This window comes from Megachile rotundata, chromosome 8 (genome assembly GCF_050947335.1).
Source record: "Megachile rotundata isolate GNS110a chromosome 8, iyMegRotu1, whole genome shotgun sequence".
Lineage (NCBI taxonomy): Eukaryota > Metazoa > Arthropoda > Insecta > Hymenoptera > Megachilidae > Megachile > Megachile rotundata.
The window spans coordinates 14,786,950-14,803,529 of NC_134990.1; the positions used below are offsets into that span (position 1 = coordinate 14,786,950).

General features: G+C 30.9%; 6 protein-coding genes across 13 annotated transcripts; 2 read left to right on the plus strand and 4 right to left on the minus strand.

Moving 5' to 3' along the window:
* Window positions 1–192: 192 nt before the first annotated feature.
* Window positions 193–3,777, plus strand: LOC100876907 (putative ATP-dependent RNA helicase DDX23). The gene is made up of 10 exons (XM_003702786.3): window positions 193–347; window positions 651–1,241; window positions 1,314–1,646; window positions 1,724–2,146; window positions 2,219–2,345; window positions 2,425–2,548; window positions 2,611–2,726; window positions 2,802–3,062; window positions 3,159–3,333; window positions 3,406–3,777. Exons 2-10 carry the CDS (start codon window positions 670–672, stop codon window positions 3,627–3,629), a joined length of 2,355 nt encoding a protein of 784 aa, XP_003702834.1. The 5' UTR covers window positions 193–347; window positions 651–669; the 3' UTR covers window positions 3,630–3,777.
* A 19-nt stretch (window positions 3,778–3,796) lies between these two features.
* Window positions 3,797–8,481, minus strand: LOC100882555 (testicular acid phosphatase homolog). Of its 3 annotated transcripts, none has more exons than XM_076534403.1 (8): window positions 8,339–8,481; window positions 5,819–6,071; window positions 5,510–5,589; window positions 5,156–5,254; window positions 4,832–5,071; window positions 4,577–4,762; window positions 4,177–4,512; window positions 3,797–4,109 (listed from the first exon to the last, which is right to left on the minus strand). In XM_076534403.1, the coding sequence occupies exons 4-8, from the start codon at window positions 5,249–5,251 to the stop codon at window positions 3,933–3,935; spliced, it is 1,035 nt and encodes a 344-aa protein (XP_076390518.1). In that variant the 5' UTR covers window positions 5,252–5,254; window positions 5,510–5,589; window positions 5,819–6,071; window positions 8,339–8,481; the 3' UTR covers window positions 3,797–3,932. The 3 variants fall into 3 exon arrangements, with proteins under 3 accessions (XP_076390518.1, XP_076390516.1, XP_076390517.1); XM_076534401.1 differs by having other exon boundaries at window positions 5,718–6,071; XM_076534402.1 differs by lacking the exon at window positions 8,339–8,481 and adding an exon at window positions 6,148–6,166 and having other exon boundaries at window positions 5,718–6,071.
* fest (wurstfest) lies at window positions 6,959–9,310 on the plus strand. 2 transcript variants are annotated; one of them, XM_076534404.1, is made up of 7 exons: window positions 6,959–7,489; window positions 7,679–7,876; window positions 7,947–8,237; window positions 8,365–8,489; window positions 8,548–8,665; window positions 8,728–8,894; window positions 8,959–9,310. In XM_076534404.1, exons 2-7 carry the CDS (start codon window positions 7,688–7,690, stop codon window positions 9,182–9,184), a joined length of 1,116 nt encoding a protein of 371 aa, XP_076390519.1. In that variant the 5' UTR covers window positions 6,959–7,489; window positions 7,679–7,687; the 3' UTR covers window positions 9,185–9,310. The 2 variants fall into 2 exon arrangements, with proteins under 2 accessions (XP_076390519.1, XP_012139884.2); XM_012284494.2 differs by having other exon boundaries at window positions 6,959–7,876.
* On the minus strand, window positions 8,925–11,081 carry Pbp45 (proximal sequence element A Pbp45). Of its 3 annotated transcripts, none has more exons than XM_012284400.2 (6): window positions 10,921–11,079; window positions 10,693–10,843; window positions 10,300–10,597; window positions 9,883–10,217; window positions 9,637–9,806; window positions 8,925–9,391 (listed from the first exon to the last, which is right to left on the minus strand). In XM_012284400.2, the coding sequence occupies exons 1-5, from the start codon at window positions 10,925–10,927 to the stop codon at window positions 9,677–9,679; spliced, it is 921 nt and encodes a 306-aa protein (XP_012139790.2). In that variant the 5' UTR covers window positions 10,928–11,079; the 3' UTR covers window positions 8,925–9,391; window positions 9,637–9,676. The 3 variants fall into 3 exon arrangements, with proteins under 3 accessions (XP_012139790.2, XP_012139792.2, XP_012139791.2); XM_012284402.2 differs by having other exon boundaries at window positions 9,165–9,361; window positions 10,921–11,081; XM_012284401.2 differs by lacking the exon at window positions 8,925–9,391 and adding an exon at window positions 9,400–9,553 and having other exon boundaries at window positions 10,921–11,081.
* Window positions 11,082–11,331: 250 nt separating this feature from the next.
* Window positions 11,332–14,283, minus strand: AspRS (aspartyl-tRNA synthetase). 2 transcript variants are annotated; one of them, XM_003702785.3, is made up of 12 exons: window positions 14,132–14,283; window positions 13,806–13,843; window positions 13,647–13,731; window positions 13,387–13,567; window positions 13,212–13,314; window positions 12,820–13,141; window positions 12,559–12,730; window positions 12,333–12,480; window positions 12,064–12,253; window positions 11,890–11,970; window positions 11,718–11,829; window positions 11,332–11,631 (listed from the first exon to the last, which is right to left on the minus strand). In XM_003702785.3, the coding sequence occupies exons 2-12, from the start codon at window positions 13,841–13,843 to the stop codon at window positions 11,468–11,470; spliced, it is 1,596 nt and encodes a 531-aa protein (XP_003702833.2). In that variant the 5' UTR covers window positions 14,132–14,283; the 3' UTR covers window positions 11,332–11,467. The 2 variants fall into 2 exon arrangements, with proteins under 2 accessions (XP_003702833.2, XP_012139787.2); XM_012284397.2 differs by having other exon boundaries at window positions 14,047–14,283.
* Phb2 (prohibitin 2) lies at window positions 13,675–16,557 on the minus strand. Of its 2 annotated transcripts, XM_076534405.1 has the most exons (7): window positions 16,279–16,555; window positions 15,810–16,072; window positions 15,421–15,738; window positions 15,269–15,346; window positions 15,096–15,192; window positions 13,806–13,843; window positions 13,675–13,731 (listed from the first exon to the last, which is right to left on the minus strand). In XM_076534405.1, the coding sequence occupies exons 1-6, from the start codon at window positions 16,385–16,387 to the stop codon at window positions 13,830–13,832; spliced, it is 879 nt and encodes a 292-aa protein (XP_076390520.1). In that variant the 5' UTR covers window positions 16,388–16,555; the 3' UTR covers window positions 13,675–13,731; window positions 13,806–13,829. The 2 variants fall into 2 exon arrangements, with proteins under 2 accessions (XP_076390520.1, XP_012139789.1); XM_012284399.2 differs by lacking the exons at window positions 13,675–13,731; window positions 13,806–13,843 and adding an exon at window positions 14,421–14,856 and having other exon boundaries at window positions 16,279–16,557.
* Between the last annotated feature and the right edge of the window lie 23 nt (window positions 16,558–16,580).

The following is a 16,580-nucleotide window of genomic DNA, read 5'->3' on the forward strand; positions in this document are numbered from 1 at the left end:
TCAAAACATTTCAAAATTATTTAAATAAAAAAAAGGGGAGTTAATTCGCAAGCTATTAGAAAGACCTATATTTAATCCATTTTGTTTTAGAATATCTGTTTTTTCATAATTTTTCTACTTTACTAAAATATTATAATAATAAAAAAAAAAACATTAAATATAAAATTTAATGTTTCTATTATATTTCTACAGAAAAAATTCGCGGAAGATTTATAATTATATTTTTATACTTATTCAAATAAGTATATAAAAGTGCGTCGCCTGCATTGAGAAGTCAACCAGAATCAGTGTGACTACGATAGTATATAACCATTGTATGTAAATTGAATACATGTGTATTCAGAAAAGTAAGTTACTACATTACACTGTGTAATGCATGTTTATTTTGTTTATGTATTATAAGTAAATTTTTAAAAATGCATTGAAACACATTTTACTCAATATTCAATAATTCCATGGATTGTAATATTATGTATTCTATTGTCATGTTTGACGTTTAATATAACATTATTAATTTTTATTTTAAGCAAATATCATAGGAAATTATTCTCTACGTAATAATTCATAATTTATACATTATTATTTATTTAATATTTAAATTTTAATTACATAACCTCAACAATTGCAAGATTTTGTACTGTTTCCTACAGAAAATTCAAAAAATTTATCATGGCTCATGACAAAAAAACCGTAAGACGAAGTCGATCACGCGAACGTGATCGCGAACGTGAACGGGATCGAGAACGACGAGAAAGAAGGCGATCAAGAAGTCGATCAAAAGATCGTAAAAAGGATAGAAAACGATCAAGATCGCGAGAACGATCTAGAGAAAGAGATAGATCCCGCGAAAAAGATAGGGATAGATCAAAAGAAAGACGAGAGTCTAAAGATAAATCAAAAGATGATAAGAAACGTAAACCAAGTCCTATATTTGTATTGGATGATGAAAATAAAAAAGAGAATAAGAATGAACAAAAGAAGGAAGAAGAGGAAGAAGATAAAACAAAATTTCTTCCTAAGAAAGAACCACTTAGTTTGGAAGAATTGCTAGCCAAAAAGAAAGCAGAAGAAGAAGCACGTGCTAAACCAAAGTTTTTAACTAAAGAACAACGTGCTGCTTTAGCATTACAAAAGCGACAAGAAGAAGTTGAAGCTATGAGAAAACAACAAGAGGAAGCACGTAAATCTTTCTTTCACACTGAAAATACTGGGAAGGATAGAGAATGGGATGATAGAGATAGGTACATAATGTTTAAATACAATAATTAAATTTACATAATGCAATTATATTTATATAATGATTTATGGTATAGGCGTAGAGAAGGTCAACGTGCAAGGGAAGAGGAAATTAAAGACAAGGATAAAGAGAAAGAAGTTGAAGCTATTAAGGAGCGTTATTTAGGGTTGGTGAAGAAAAAACGACGTGTTAGAAGATTGAATGATAGAAAATTTGTATTTGATTGGGATACTTCAGAGGATACATCTGTTGATTATAACAGTATTTATAAGGAAAGACATCAAGTTCAATTCTTTGGTAGAGGAAATCTTGCTGGAATAGACATCAAAGCACAAAAAAGAGATCAAAGTAAATTCTATGGAGAACTTCTAGAAAAAAGAAGAACAGAAGCAGAAAAAGAACAAGAGAAGTATGTTATCTGTGTTTATTGATGTAAATATACATTTTATATTTGTTTTATATCTATATTTCTTCATGTTTGTATAGAATGAGATTAAAAAAAGTAAAACGAAAAGAAGAGAAGCAGAAGTGGGATGATAGGCATTGGTCAGAGAAAGCATTACACGAAATGACAGAAAGAGACTGGCGTATATTTAGAGAAGACTATAATATTACGATAAAAGGCGGACGTATTCCCGATCCAATTAGATCCTGGAAAGAGTCAGGATTTCCAAAAGAAATTCTTGATATTATTGATAAAGTAGGATACAAAGATCTAACACCTATTCAAAGACAAGCTATTCCTATTGGATTGCAAAATCGCGATATTATTGGTGTCGCTGAAACTGGATCAGGAAAAACTCTAGCATTCTTAATTCCTTTGTTATTATGGATTACGAGTTTACCAAAAATTGAAAGATTAGAAGAAGCAGATCAGGGTCCTTACAGTATAATTTTAGCACCAACTCGGTAAATTAAGCATTTGTAAATTTTGTTAATTACTTTAATTAATTATGTTAAAATTCATACAAAATATTTTAGTGAATTGGCTCAACAAATTGAAGAGGAAACAAATAAATTTGGACAACCGCTAGGTATAAGAACAGTAGTCGTCGTGGGTGGACTTTCTAGAGAAGAACAAGGATTTAGATTAAGAATGGGTTGTGAGGTATTAATTTAAACACTGAAGAAATAATGAATGAACATTATTTCTTTTTTATATTTAAAATCTCTTACTATTACTACAGATTGTAATAGCCACACCAGGACGTTTGATAGATGTATTAGAAAATCGATACTTGGTTTTAAATCAGTGTACATATATTGTACTGGATGAAGCTGATAGAATGATAGATATGGGTTTTGAACCAGGTAAGTTCCTCAATACGTATTTCTTTATATATTAGAACATTGATTTTCACGTGAATTTTCAGACGTACAAAAGATTTTGGAATATATGCCAGTTACAAATTTAAAACCGGACAATGAAGATGCTGAAAACGAAGAAAAACTATTAGCCAATTATAATACGAAAAAGAAATACAGACAAGTATGAAATAATAGTTCATCCTATAGTTTCTATTATGTAATTATATTTATCGATTATTATTTCTTTTGTTTCCAGACTGTAATGTTTACAGCTACTATGCCTCCTGCGGTAGAACGACTGGCTAGAACTTACTTAAGACGACCCGCTGTTGTATACATTGGTAGCGTAGGAAAACCGACAGAAAGAACAGAACAAATAGTTCATATAATGGGAGAAGCTGATAAACGCAAGAAACTGATGGAAATACTTAGCAGAGGGGTTGAACCACCAGTTATTATATTCGTCAATCAAAAGAAGGGTGCTGATGTTCTTGCAAGAGGTCTGGAGAAACTAGGCGTAAGTTTATTTTTACATTATTATACATCACGTATCGCGTTATTTTACTTATTTAAAATTGGATTATATAATATGGCATTTCTTATTATTTTTCAGTATAATGCGTGTACCCTTCATGGTGGTAAAGGACAAGAACAAAGAGAATATGCACTTGCATCCCTTAAGAGTGGAAGTAAAGATATTTTAGTAGCTACCGATGTCGCAGGACGTGGTATCGATATTAAAGATGTGTCTATGGTTATTAATTATGATATGGCAAAAACTATAGAAGGTAAACAGGCGGTATATATTACCAAAAAAAAAATTGGCAAATTACTTACGAAAACTTTTTACCTATTTGTAGATTATACACATCGTATTGGAAGAACCGGTCGTGCAGGCAAAGCTGGACTTGCTATTTCGTTCTGTACGAAAGATGATAGTCATCTATTCTATGATTTGAAGCAAACAATTCTTGCGAGTCCAATATCTACTTGTCCTCCTGAATTATTGAATCATCCTGACGCTCAACATAAACCTGGTACAGTAGTTACGAAAAAACGTCGGGAAGAGAAAATATTTGCCTAAGAATACGAACATTTAATTGTAAAGTTCGCTTATATAAGTAACACGTATGTACATTTGTGTCTTACACAAGTACATATTTTTTATAGTATAATAATTGATTATAAGAAATGTTAGCATGTATGTGAAATAAAGTAAAAAGTAATGTAAATATATGAATACAATAAGAATTTAATGAAAAGAAACGATTTTATTTCTGCCAACATTTCTGTAAATATGTAATGTGTTTCGTTCTGAAATATTTATTTCCGCTTCACAAAATTTTAACAAAGGTACTCATTGCTCACTTCGCAAAAATAAAAACATTCAAGGAACTGGAGCGGGTGGAAGAGTATAATCTCCATCAACTTTGCATTCTTCTTCCCAATTATCCGGTATCATGGGTTTCAAAAGTTGTATAAATTTTTCAAGAGGACAAATCGTCGTACATCCAGGAATAGTTAAGCGATATGGTTCACGTTCAGTCGTATTTCTTAGAAGAACCTAAGAAAAAATTGCAATGATTATATTTGCACAGTATTAAATGTTAAATCAGTGCGCAAATTTTTACCTGAACATTCCATCCATGACAATCTTCATGCAATTCAATCATTGTCATGATATTATAATTCGGTACTTGATTATTCCATACTTGCATAACATCTAACAAACTTACAATGGAACTGTCATGACCAATATACATAAACATTTTTCTTTCTTCAGGTTCTAAAGTGTTCTCTTTTTTAGCCAACATATCAGTAACAATTTTTTTAAGAAACGGCCCTCCTTTGAGCCTTTTTAAAGGATCATTATACACATTAAGTTGAAGGTCATATAACATCAATGGTAGCATTTTATCAGGATAATAATCATTAGTCCATTCTGGCAGAATTAATTTCATATGTTTCTAAAATATTTTAAACACTGATAAAACATATCTTTTTCAGTTTTTAATAAAAGTTGACACGAACCTCTGCTGTTAGCGTTGAATAAAGTGAACCTACATCGCCTGGGGTTGAAATTGCCATACCCGTTAAGTTTGTCAATTCTTCGTATAGTTGTTTATTATCTTCTTGAACTTGTTGAACTTCCGGTAAATTATTAATTGTTTGCCGTAATTTAGTATATTTTGGACACGTATCCCATATTAGCATCAACTGTAAATATATGCTGGTTAGTAAAAACATAAGATCAAAATTGTGTATCTCGACAAATAAAACATATACCGTATCTTCTGAACGTGGTTGATAAAATAAAGTAACAGGTTGCCAAGGTAGATCAGGTTTAAAGGATTGCTGCTTAGTTGGTTTCCATAAAGCTGCTGCTTCTAACATTGCAGACATTTTTGTACGATCAACCGCAGTGCATTGTAAATAAAATATGTTAGGGCTGTACGTTGGACCCAGGAAATGACCATAACGTTTTCGTAAAAAAAGTCCTTGATTATACTGATTTCTTCGTCCTTCCTACATAAAAATATGTATGCATTCATTATTCAATCAGATAATATTGGCTAAGTTATTACAGTGTATTAAAATTGATGTTATTACATTTGTTAGTTGACCCCAACCATAAGGTTCCATTGTGTTATTAAGGTAAGGATCATTTGGATAAGTATCCTGTGGTGCTCTGTCACCATGCCGCATTACCTACAAATTAAATTTTGTGGTCATTAAAAACGCAAAATGCTAACTATTGAAATAAACAATAGATATCTAATAATCAGAAAATTAGTATCAAAGAAAGACTAAAGATTCTATTATATCTCTTTTATTGATTATGTGATAACGTTAATCCAGCTGCAAATACCCTCAATATACGTGCACGAAGATTCGAGTAAAAAAAATGGAATGTAACGACATCGAGTAATAAAGTTACAATTATTTTTAGCTATTTATGCTTACCACTGTAACTAATCGAAGTGAATTACTTTTTTCATGTTTGTCATCATTTCTTTCAGTGTCTTCAGTTTGTGCAGGTGATTCTAAAAATAATAAAAATATGATATTTCAAACTGTAACATTGTAAGGAAGATGTTGAAACTGGATACTCCAATATTAGAAATAATATTATGATGAAAATTTTTACTTTAGAATCGGAAATAACAATTACCTAAAGTTAGATGAATAATAGCCATGAAAATTGAAAGTTTAAAAGTAATCATCATTGAAAACTGTTATGAAAAAGTTTGTTGGAAATTGTCTTCTATTTACCAATGAACTCCCACGAGTTGTTACACGTGCAGAACGAGCACGTACTGGGACTTGAAGAACTGTCAGTAGATAAATCCTATGTCCCCACCATTTGAAAAGCAGTATTATACAATGTTACTTGCAATAAAGCTATATATTGTATACTCAAGTGCCCAAGATTTATTCCATTAATGTTGATTGTACTGCCGGATGAAAATAAAAGATATACTCTCTGTAAATAGATCAATTTTTGTGATCTATGCGTCGCGCGAATCTGAAAAAATACATAATTAAAATATTAATAAGAACCCCTAAATCAATTTCTTGTTTGATTAATAAATATTTTATACAACTTATTCGAAGTATTATTTTATGTAATTTTATTCGATCAAATTTTAATGAGTAATCTCTTTTCCGTCCAAATTTTAACGTTTCATAATGCCAATGTAATGTATTCATTTCAAAGAACTATAAAGGAAACGGCGACTGCGGAGTTATGTAATAAGCTTATTGACTTGCAATAATTTTTATCAACTACATTATTTTAAATTTATTACCTAATTGTTTTTTGATTTATCTTCTTTTTTAAACGCTGTTCTTTAATTACTATTCTATCGATTTCAATGACACAGGAAATTTTTAACGTTATCAAGTCATCGTACGAAATCCAGTGAAAATTATAGTCCCCGATCATTGAATTCGTATTTGTGGAACGATATAATATTGAAAAGTGATTCCGCGAAGAAAGAGACAGATGTTCAAATCGCCATCGAGTACTAACTTACTTTTAATTAAATGCAAATATAAAAATAGCGCTGCCATAGAAGCAATACATTACCATAGAGAGCATAATATAATCATATAATTATATATAATAGACAAACGCTTAAAACGTATCTGAAAGGAGAAACGTGATTGCTACATCGCAACCACATTGTCGACAGTTAATTGTTACCTTCACCTTGAGTTTCGCTACTGATTGATTCGTATTAGTGTTAGAAAATTGCAACGAAATGAAACATACAATGCGATAAACTTAAAAATATGATTGCGTGTATGTTTCACCTAATTTTAAATATTGTAAAATGAAGTAGCTCATAGTAACAAAAAATTACGAAAGAAAATTACATTTAGTTTAACGCGTATTCTATATAATCATATTATTTCAAACACCGTGTACAATTTTGTTCTTACAATTTAACACTATAAAATTGCAGTGAGGGCATAATTAAGCATCAAATAAATTATTCCGTTTGGATCTCAAAAAAAGAACTTTGCCAACATTTTCGTGAAATTATTCTATTGCCAGTCTCTTGTCATTTTTTATTGTCAGGGTAACGACCCAATCAACCAAGACATTCGTTTGTTTTAATCGAAACACCATTGAACTGTATCATCCTTAGCGCAAATATTTATACAGGTATCCGAGTATTCGTTTCCTTTGACGCGGTCCACGAAATCGTAGAATCACAAAAGGAAGAAGAACAGGGCAAGACTGAAGTTACGTATGCGGTCATCTTCGTGAAATTAAACTAGTAGAATACACGTGGCATTATTTGCAAGAACCTAAACCTGTAGGTGCCTAAAATCGTTTCAGCCGTGGATCGCATAAACGAGAGTAGTCAGACGGCGGTGTCGAAACCCCGGAAATCCCGTCGCAAGAAGCCGAAAAACGCTGCCGCCACTTCCAAGGTCTTTTTCCAATTCTTTGACCTATTATTCTTTAGCAATGATCCGTGCAACGTTTATTAATAAAGTTTCATTTCCGTTGACTTTCTCCTTCTATAAGATCTAGTACAGTTTTGTTTTATATAATTAATTATAAAGATATTTCTCACGTGTATTTTTGTCTTCCTTTAAATGAACGTTTCATAATTAAAGGCAAAAGCTATGGCAACTCCTTGCGGCGAATATCGAAAAGAGATCCAAAAATGTAACGCTCAAACAGGAAGCCAAATGGTGAACCAATGTTCTATGTCCACGATACAAAATCAAACTACCTCAACGGCACCGATGCGACCTAGATCTCTTTACACGGCACATAGTTACCACACACAGGCAGATGAAACCAATTTTCAGGTACTTTTAGTTTATTGCTTAATAAGGATTACTTTTCAAATTTTCCTTCTTCCTGATTTTTTCTTTTCAGCGATACAGTGAATTTTCCAAATATTTCGAAGCACCTCCTTCAGAACAATGGGGCGGATTGGGTGGTGCAACGCCTTATTCTAATTCGACAGGACTCTGGCGACAACCACGTAACTGTAAAACTATATCGCCATACTACGAGGAAACGTGTGTTTTTGCGGAAAATTGGCGAGAACATGATACCGATGCTGCGATCGTTACTACACCACATGGTATAATTTCCTTAAGACTTCGCAACAGGATCCGAGTCGACATGACGATCGATCGTGCAGTTAGAGTAATAAATTTTAAGGTATCGCCTTTTCTTCTTATTTCATCATAGAGAAGCGTTGTAGTAGAATATTATAAATTTATTAAATTAAGTGTAAAATATAATGCTGATATGATTCTTACGTGAATTGCATTTATGGTCAGCGTAGAATAATATTGTACTATCGTTGAGTGGTTCTGGAGCAGCTGCAGCATTGTTACATCCAAATGGAAGAATATATCAGTATGGTTCACGGGTTGAAATCTTAGCTCACGACGCCCACGGCAATAATAAGTTAGTAGTATCTGAAACATCATTAAAATACCGTTAACAAATATTATTTTTTTAATAGATATGCAAAAATGTGGTATAAAGGAGTCAGCTTCACTTCCGAGCAGTGCGCTCTTGTTTATTTAGTTGATACGGCAGGAACGAGAACAACTACCGACTCATTCTCCGATATGAGCCAGGTACAGTGAAATGTTTTAAACGAAATATGAAGAACTTCATTAAAAAAGTATTCAATTTTTAGGACTTTTCTTTAAGTGTTTTTTACTCTCGCTCTCGTCATGGTCCAGCATGTTTACAGGAAGCTGCTGCTGCTTTAAACGCTGCTCAATATTGGTTGACTAACGAGGGTGTGGAGAACTGGATTGTTAATAATGTTCGAGTTTCTCAAACACCTGATGGTCTTGTTAGGTATTTCATTCAATGACAGAGATTGTAAAGTATTAAATAAAAATATGGATTTTTCTTTTATTAGGATCGCACGTAACAGTAACAAGTATCAATTACGCACGTCACCTAGTAATGGCACAGCTTCACTGACAACTCCATTTTTACATTGCACCGCATCCCTGGGTCAGACATCTCATCTATTTGTACGTCGAGGCGAACGGCGCATGCATTACGATGGAACTAGTTTTATCGTACGAAATGCAGGTCACAGTGCTGGATTTGACGACAATAATCAACTAAAAGTTTATTAATAAATTCTAGCGTGAACTTATTGCTGCGAGCCTTATAGATGTTTATTCGCGGCAATGTAACAATTCCATTCAGTACACAGATTTATTTCTAATACTATAAATATACGAACAGCTATGTGAAAATGATCAGTTGCTTCTTGGGAATTAATCTCTGATAAAATAACTTGCATCTGAAATCTATGAAACATTCTACTCAGTTTTCCAGTTCTGAAATTGAATTCCATTTTATTTAACTGAATTGTCTTCATTTAGAGTCTGTACAAAATGCAGCTACAATAAGATGGATTATGATATATTCTATAAAAGGTTTCTTTAAATTTTAAATGATTGATATTTTCACTAACTTGTTTCTTGTACTTATTTTGTACACTTCAATAAAAAAAAAGAATAATTTGAATTCATTATTCATCCTATTATAAACCTATTATAGTTCATTATTACAATACACTTACACATGAAAGATGTATTTGTTATTACATGCTGTTTTTTTCTTCAGTCAAAATTTTCTGGTGAATCAGAATCAAAGTCTTCTAGATCTAGTGCTTCATCTTCAGAATCATTAGAATCTGTTTGAAAGCCACCATCGATAAATGATCTCACTTTCTTCTTAGAATTACTTTTTCTAAAATTTAAAAACATAACACTGTATAATTAAACAAACAGTTAATAGAAACATCTTTTTATACAGGTATACATACAACTGGGATAATTTTTTATGTTCATCTTTTGAAGTTGAAGCATATGTCTGTTCTTTACCAACTTCATTTTTCAATTGCTGCTTCTTTCTTTGTTCTTCTAAAGTTTGAATATCACCAATAATTTCTTGAGCTATGTTTGCATTAAATAGCTTTAAAGCAGTACCCGAATTATTTTTAAATATCAGTGCCTGCTTCCTTTGTTCATAAAGTTCACTTAACTCGTTAATTTTTGACAATGTTTGTTGTTTCTCTGCTAAATCTTTCAAAGTTGATAATATAGAATATGGATTAAAGCACTGTGCATTTTTTATGCGATATTGTTTTTCTAAACCAAACTAAAAATACAATTGTATTATTAATTGTAATAATGAAATTTGTAAAATATTATTTGTATTGAAAAATTTTAATTAAATATACCTCCTTATCAAAAATACAAAAATGAAATGCATTATCTACAATAAGTTTACATAATATATAATTAGCATCCAAATGTTCTGCTTCTTTTATTTCTGCATGAAGCTCCATAATACTTCGCCAATCATCCAATTTAACTCTAATTTTAAACTGATCTATTGGCATTTTATAATATATGCCATATAAAAGATACAATCCCCCAATACGTTCCTTGAAACGAGGAGGTAAAAGCAGAAATTGTTTACATATATTTAAAGCTTCTTCACAAAATTCTAACAATTCTAAAAAGTTTGGACGACCCCTAAAAAGTATATATAAATTAAAAATAATTATTTATTATTTACTTAACCATGATCAAAATATTACTATTTATACATTTTCTTTGTTGATACTCACGTAAAAATTAATGAGAATTTCATATCCTTCCAAATTTCGCAAAAGGTTTGAAATCTTATATCATCTGCTCGATCAAAACGAACAATTAATTGTTCGCAGTCTTCTATAAAACCATTCAAAATCGACGATTTGCCTGCTGTCGTTTTTAAATCTTAAAAATTCATAACTGTTCTTAAAATCAATTGCATCATAATGACAAGAAGATATTCTTTACATCTATATACTTACTACTCATTATTGTTATTTTAATCTCCACTGTATTGTACAAAATAATAAAAAATTAATATAAAATTAATTTGCGTTCACATAATATTTTATATTTTCCCGATTTTTCCATTAATAACGTACAATATATAGACTAATAACTCAATGCCACTTTTATTGTACACCTCAGGGAGGATTACTAATGGTGCTCACGAGGGGGCAGTTCGTAGCGCGCACATTTTTTAAACTTCTACGAGGTAAAGAAATATTGTATAAGCATGTTTATATGTTTGAATTATTTATTTTTATAATTTAGTTTCAATATAAACGATCATTAAATATTCTTAAATCTAGGATTAATCTTGTAGGAAAGTAGGTGAGCCTAAGTGAAATTTTTTAGTTACTATTTGCTCAAGTAGAAACCTGTACGACGCCTTTGTTTAAATTAGCCTTTGTTATTTTATAAAATTACAATATGAATATGATTATAAAGATAACACATTTTTAAAAATCTTCTGTTTTTCTTAATAGCCAAATGGTAAGCACTTAGATTACGTAAGATACTTGAAATTTATGGTGTAATACGCTTGGGATCGCGAGGAAACATTGAAACTTTTCTGATATTATCTAAGCCAAGATATAACATAACGACACGTTCCATACCAATTCCAACGCCAGCGTGAGGAGGACAACCATATTTAAATGCATCAATATACGATTTTATCTTTTCTAAATCTATAATCAAATAAAAAAGTTAGACTGTTGGCGTACTGCTGTAACTAATAGTAAAGACATGGAAATCAAAAATTATGCATGCATACCTATACCATGGTGTTTCGCGCGTTCAGTAAGAAGATCAGGATCATGAATACGTTGCGCGCCTGAAATAATCTCTTCGCCACGCATAAACATATCATAAGAATTGGACGCTTTCTGTAAGAAAAGTAACAGTGTAAAAGCAATAAAATATTACGATAAGTTGCACAAACTTACAGGATTGTTGGGATCCGGCATTGTATAAAACGGTCTTACAGCCAATGGATACTTATCCAGGATGTAAAAATCAGTATCATACTAAAAATAAAATAAATGAAATATAAAATTATGTTACAGATACAAGCAGTATATTCCAGGAATATATGTAAATAATGTACAATGAAACACTACTTTTGCCTTGACAAGTTTACCCAACAGTTTTTCATCTGGTGTAGACAAATCATCTTCTTCTCCTAAAGTTACACCAGCCTCTGCCAATAATTCAATTGCATCGCTAAATTCTAATTTCAGAGGTGGATCTAAAAACTTGAAAGGCTCAACATTATATTGTTGACGAACAGCCTCGATATCAGCGGCATAACTGGAAAGAAATAGAATAAAATAAAATCATGATATACTTGAAAAAGTAACTTGATAGTTAATTAAAAATTTTCACTGACTTATTTTGAAGACCTTTAAATATCTCTGTGAATAATTGTCCAATAGTATCAACTACCTCATGATAGTGATATTTAAACGCCATTTCTATATCTAGCCCTACAAATTCTGTTAAGTGCCTATGTGTATTAGAATCTTCTGCTCTAAAAACTATTGCAAATAATTAACACACGTGATAAATGCAGTTTATAATTACACATAAGAATTAAATTCTAAATTATAAATTACCTGCACCCACAGTAAAAACTTTGTCAAAATCGGCTGCTATTGCCATTTGCTTATAAAGTTGCGGAGATTGGGCTAGGTAAGCATTTCCTTTAAAATATGACACTGTAAACACATTTGCTCCACCCTCGCTTGCTGCAGATATAATTTTTGGTGTGTGAATTTCAACAAAACCCTAATAATAAAATAAGATCCCAACAATGAAACTTGATACATAATTATAAGTTGTTGCAGTTGTATTAAACTGTTTCACTAGCTACTTACTTTATTTGTAAGAATGTCTCTGAATAATTTACAAATGCCTGCTTCTACTCTAAATATAGCCTGATTAGCTGGAGTCCTAAGATCAAGGACTCTATTATCTAATCTAGTGTCCTGATTTACTTTGATATTAAGAGTGCTATCATCTGCTTCTGTTACAGGTCTTGAGGCATCTTCAATTTGTAAAGGTAATTGTGGTTTCGCGGCACTTACCACGAAAATTTGTTTAATATGAACTTCTACATCTTTCTGTGTACATGATTCAATTTTAGAAGGCACAAGCTTTACAACTGCTTCTATGTCGACAATTGATTCTTTGGTAATACTGGAAAATTATTTTGGAAAATACAGTATAATATTAATACATTGGATAATTTATTACACCTATAACTTACTTAGATATGAATTTAATCATTTGTTTGCTAACTGTTTCATTTATTGCAGCCAAACCCTGCACTGTATACGATTGCTGTCTTAAAACAATAAAACATTGTTTACCTATGAAAATATATGTTTTACTGTGATAGACTTATAATAAATATTTGATAATATTGTAGTTAAATAATATACCTTTTGCTCTACTAGTATGTAAACGACCCCTTAGCCAGACAGTCTGATTTTCTAAATCTGGTTTCAAATTTTTAATATCTACAAATCTTCTTTCTGAGTATTTATCTTTACTTTGTACCAATCCCATGTCTCCGTACATTCCAACTGATACATCTTCCTGATTTATTTCTTGTTGTGCTTGCTACAAACATATTTTGTAAATATATTAAATTATGTATTTTACAATACTAATCATCTTTACAATACAAAATTTCTCTCACATTTTGAACTTTACGTTCAGCTTTTTTCGCTGCTTTCTCTGCTTCCTTCTGTTGTTTTTTAAGAGCCTTTTTGGAGATTTCATCTCTGTTTTTATTTTGCAAAAAGAAAAGAATTTTTATAATTTAATTTAATTACATGAAGTATATGATTTATCTTACCCTCCTACAGATGAATCTATGGATTTATCTTTTCCCATCTGTAAAAATGATGTAATACCACTTTAATATAACATGTTTGCATGTATATGCAAAAGATACATATGACATTATATACTATAAGTATAAATGTATTAAATTATATTTCTTTATAAAGAATATTTTATTAAAAAGTAAATAAGAGTAAAGGTTAATTCAAAAATGTAACCTGTACAACACATGTTATTATTAAAAATATACATGCCTTTATTGTATTTCAATCTGAATAAGATATTGCAAGGATCTATTTAAAAATAATTATATTGCGAAAGATTGTTTATTTTACGTGCCTTATGTTTTACAAGAAGCCGCAAAATCAACCTGCCACTGCGAAATATCTTCTGAATTATCTATATATATATTAGAGTGCTTTATCCTCTGACACTGACTCACGCATTATCAACATATAGGAGCTTACACATATATAAATTGTAGAATGTTTACAACTGCTAGATAGGTTATACAACATATATTTTCAACAAAAACGAATGATACTTAATTAAGAAATTTAGAAGATAAATATAATTTTTTAAAACCCTTCTTGATTAAGAAAACATTTCTGTACATAAAATTCACACATTTTACAAGATAAATTATAAATTAAACTTTATTTACCCATATCATAAATTTCCTGATGTATTTTTAAAAAATTATTGAAATTATTACTGAAAGAATTATTCATGAAGCATAGAACAAAAAAGTTTGTTCTACTTTTTAGTCATGATAATATTAGGATACCAAATTGGATAAGGAACATGTTAGAAAAGACGAGCTCGCATCGCAAAATCTCTTTGGAACTTAAAATGGAAATAAAAAAATTAAGATACTATAATTTTTGCTCCATTGTCCGCAGAATTCAATAAAATACTCATTTGTTCTTCCGCAGATATCGATACAGGTGATTTAATCAATGGATTTTCATTACTTTTCATTGTCGGTTGATGGTCGAACTTTAAAGATTGCATCGCGCTTTGTGTAGCATCATTCCAGCATTCCTGGCTCGTTCTTTCAAGACCTAAAAACACATGAACTCGAGATTTTCGAGCGAGCATCATCGTAGTACAGGGTATGAAGATAAAAACATGAATATGTGTAATGATATTTTTATGTCTACAATCATCTAATAAATCTTATTAACAATTGTCCTGAGTAATTACAATATAGCATTAAAAATTATTTACGGTTATACAAAATTAAACATAACGGAAAAGAATAAGTATGGAATAATTGTCTTTATTTACTTTTATTTCTTACTTTTTAATTTGTCAGATGCAACATCAAATGCTGGATCTTGAATATTTAACATTAAACTATTGCCACTCAGGTATAGACGATTTGGAGAATTTGCAATCTGAAATGAAAATTATTATTTAGATCATAGTTACTACTTAATTTATAAAGAATAATAAAATTTCCATAGTAATTACCATGCGCGAAATGTTTTGCGCTGCCCGAATTTTTCGCAACTTTAAATATCCAGGGTTTTCACTAAGGGCTAGACCAAGGTACACTGGAGTTAAGGACTTTTATATGTAAATAAACGATAAGGAATACTTATTTATAATTTGTAAAAGGATATCATTTTAGCTGCTTCAGCTTCTCCTTCTGCCTGAACAATTTTTTGTTGTCTTTCTTGCTTTGCTCTTTCTACAAAGAAAGCTGCTCTTTGTGCCTCTTGTTGAGCAACCTGCTTAGATTCTACAGCAGCAGTATATTCTTTACCAAAGCTTAATTCAGTTATTGATACATCATCCAAAACAATATTGAAATCCCTAGCACGTTCAGTTAATTCTTTTCTCACTAACATTGATACTTGTTGCCTTTGTGTAATAAGCTGAGATGCATTAAATTTGGCAACTACTGATTTTAATACTTCATTACAAATGCTTGGTAATACCTAAAATGTAAATTTTAAATGTTAGATGTTAAATTTTGAAAGCACAATATTATAATAAAGCTTTTACTGACCTTTTCATCATAATCAAGTCCTAAATGACGATACACTATAGGTAATTTGCTTGCATCAGGCCTAGATAATACGCGAAGTGAAATGTTAACCATTTGTAAATCTTTGGATCCTGTGGGAGATGATATTTTTCTAGGTCTACTTCTGATGTCATAAATAATTGGCCAATGGAACCATGGAACACGGAAATGGAGACCTTCAGTTAGAATGTCCTGTTGAACACCTCCCAAACGAGAAAATATGATTGCTCTATGACCAGCTTCCACTAAAATAAATTATGATTATGTATAAAGAATTAACTTTTATTATAAATATATACAAGTAGTCTATGTAATTAAATTGGACTACTTCTGATTTGTGATATGAATGATGGTATATCAAAATCTAGTATATAGATAATGAAAAATGTATTACGTAACCTTAAATTAGTAGTTATAATCAATATTCATTTTTAAAATGCAAAAAACAAACCTGTATACATGGATCTCGAGATGCCATAAGCAGCCATGCCGGCTGCCGCAAGGCATGAAAGCCCAACAGATAATCCTTGTGGAGTTTTAGGTAACTTAATATCGATCATTGTATTTTATATTAATGTTGTCGTTGAAATAAAGCTTGATAATAACAAAATGTACAGTAAAATGTTTGAAATCAAAACTACAATAACAATCTTCGGTTGAAAATGCAAAGCACAGTACAGAATACGAACATATATGATCGTGGTACAAAATGTGCAAAGAATAAAACAACAGAGGGAGCTCATGAATGTAACG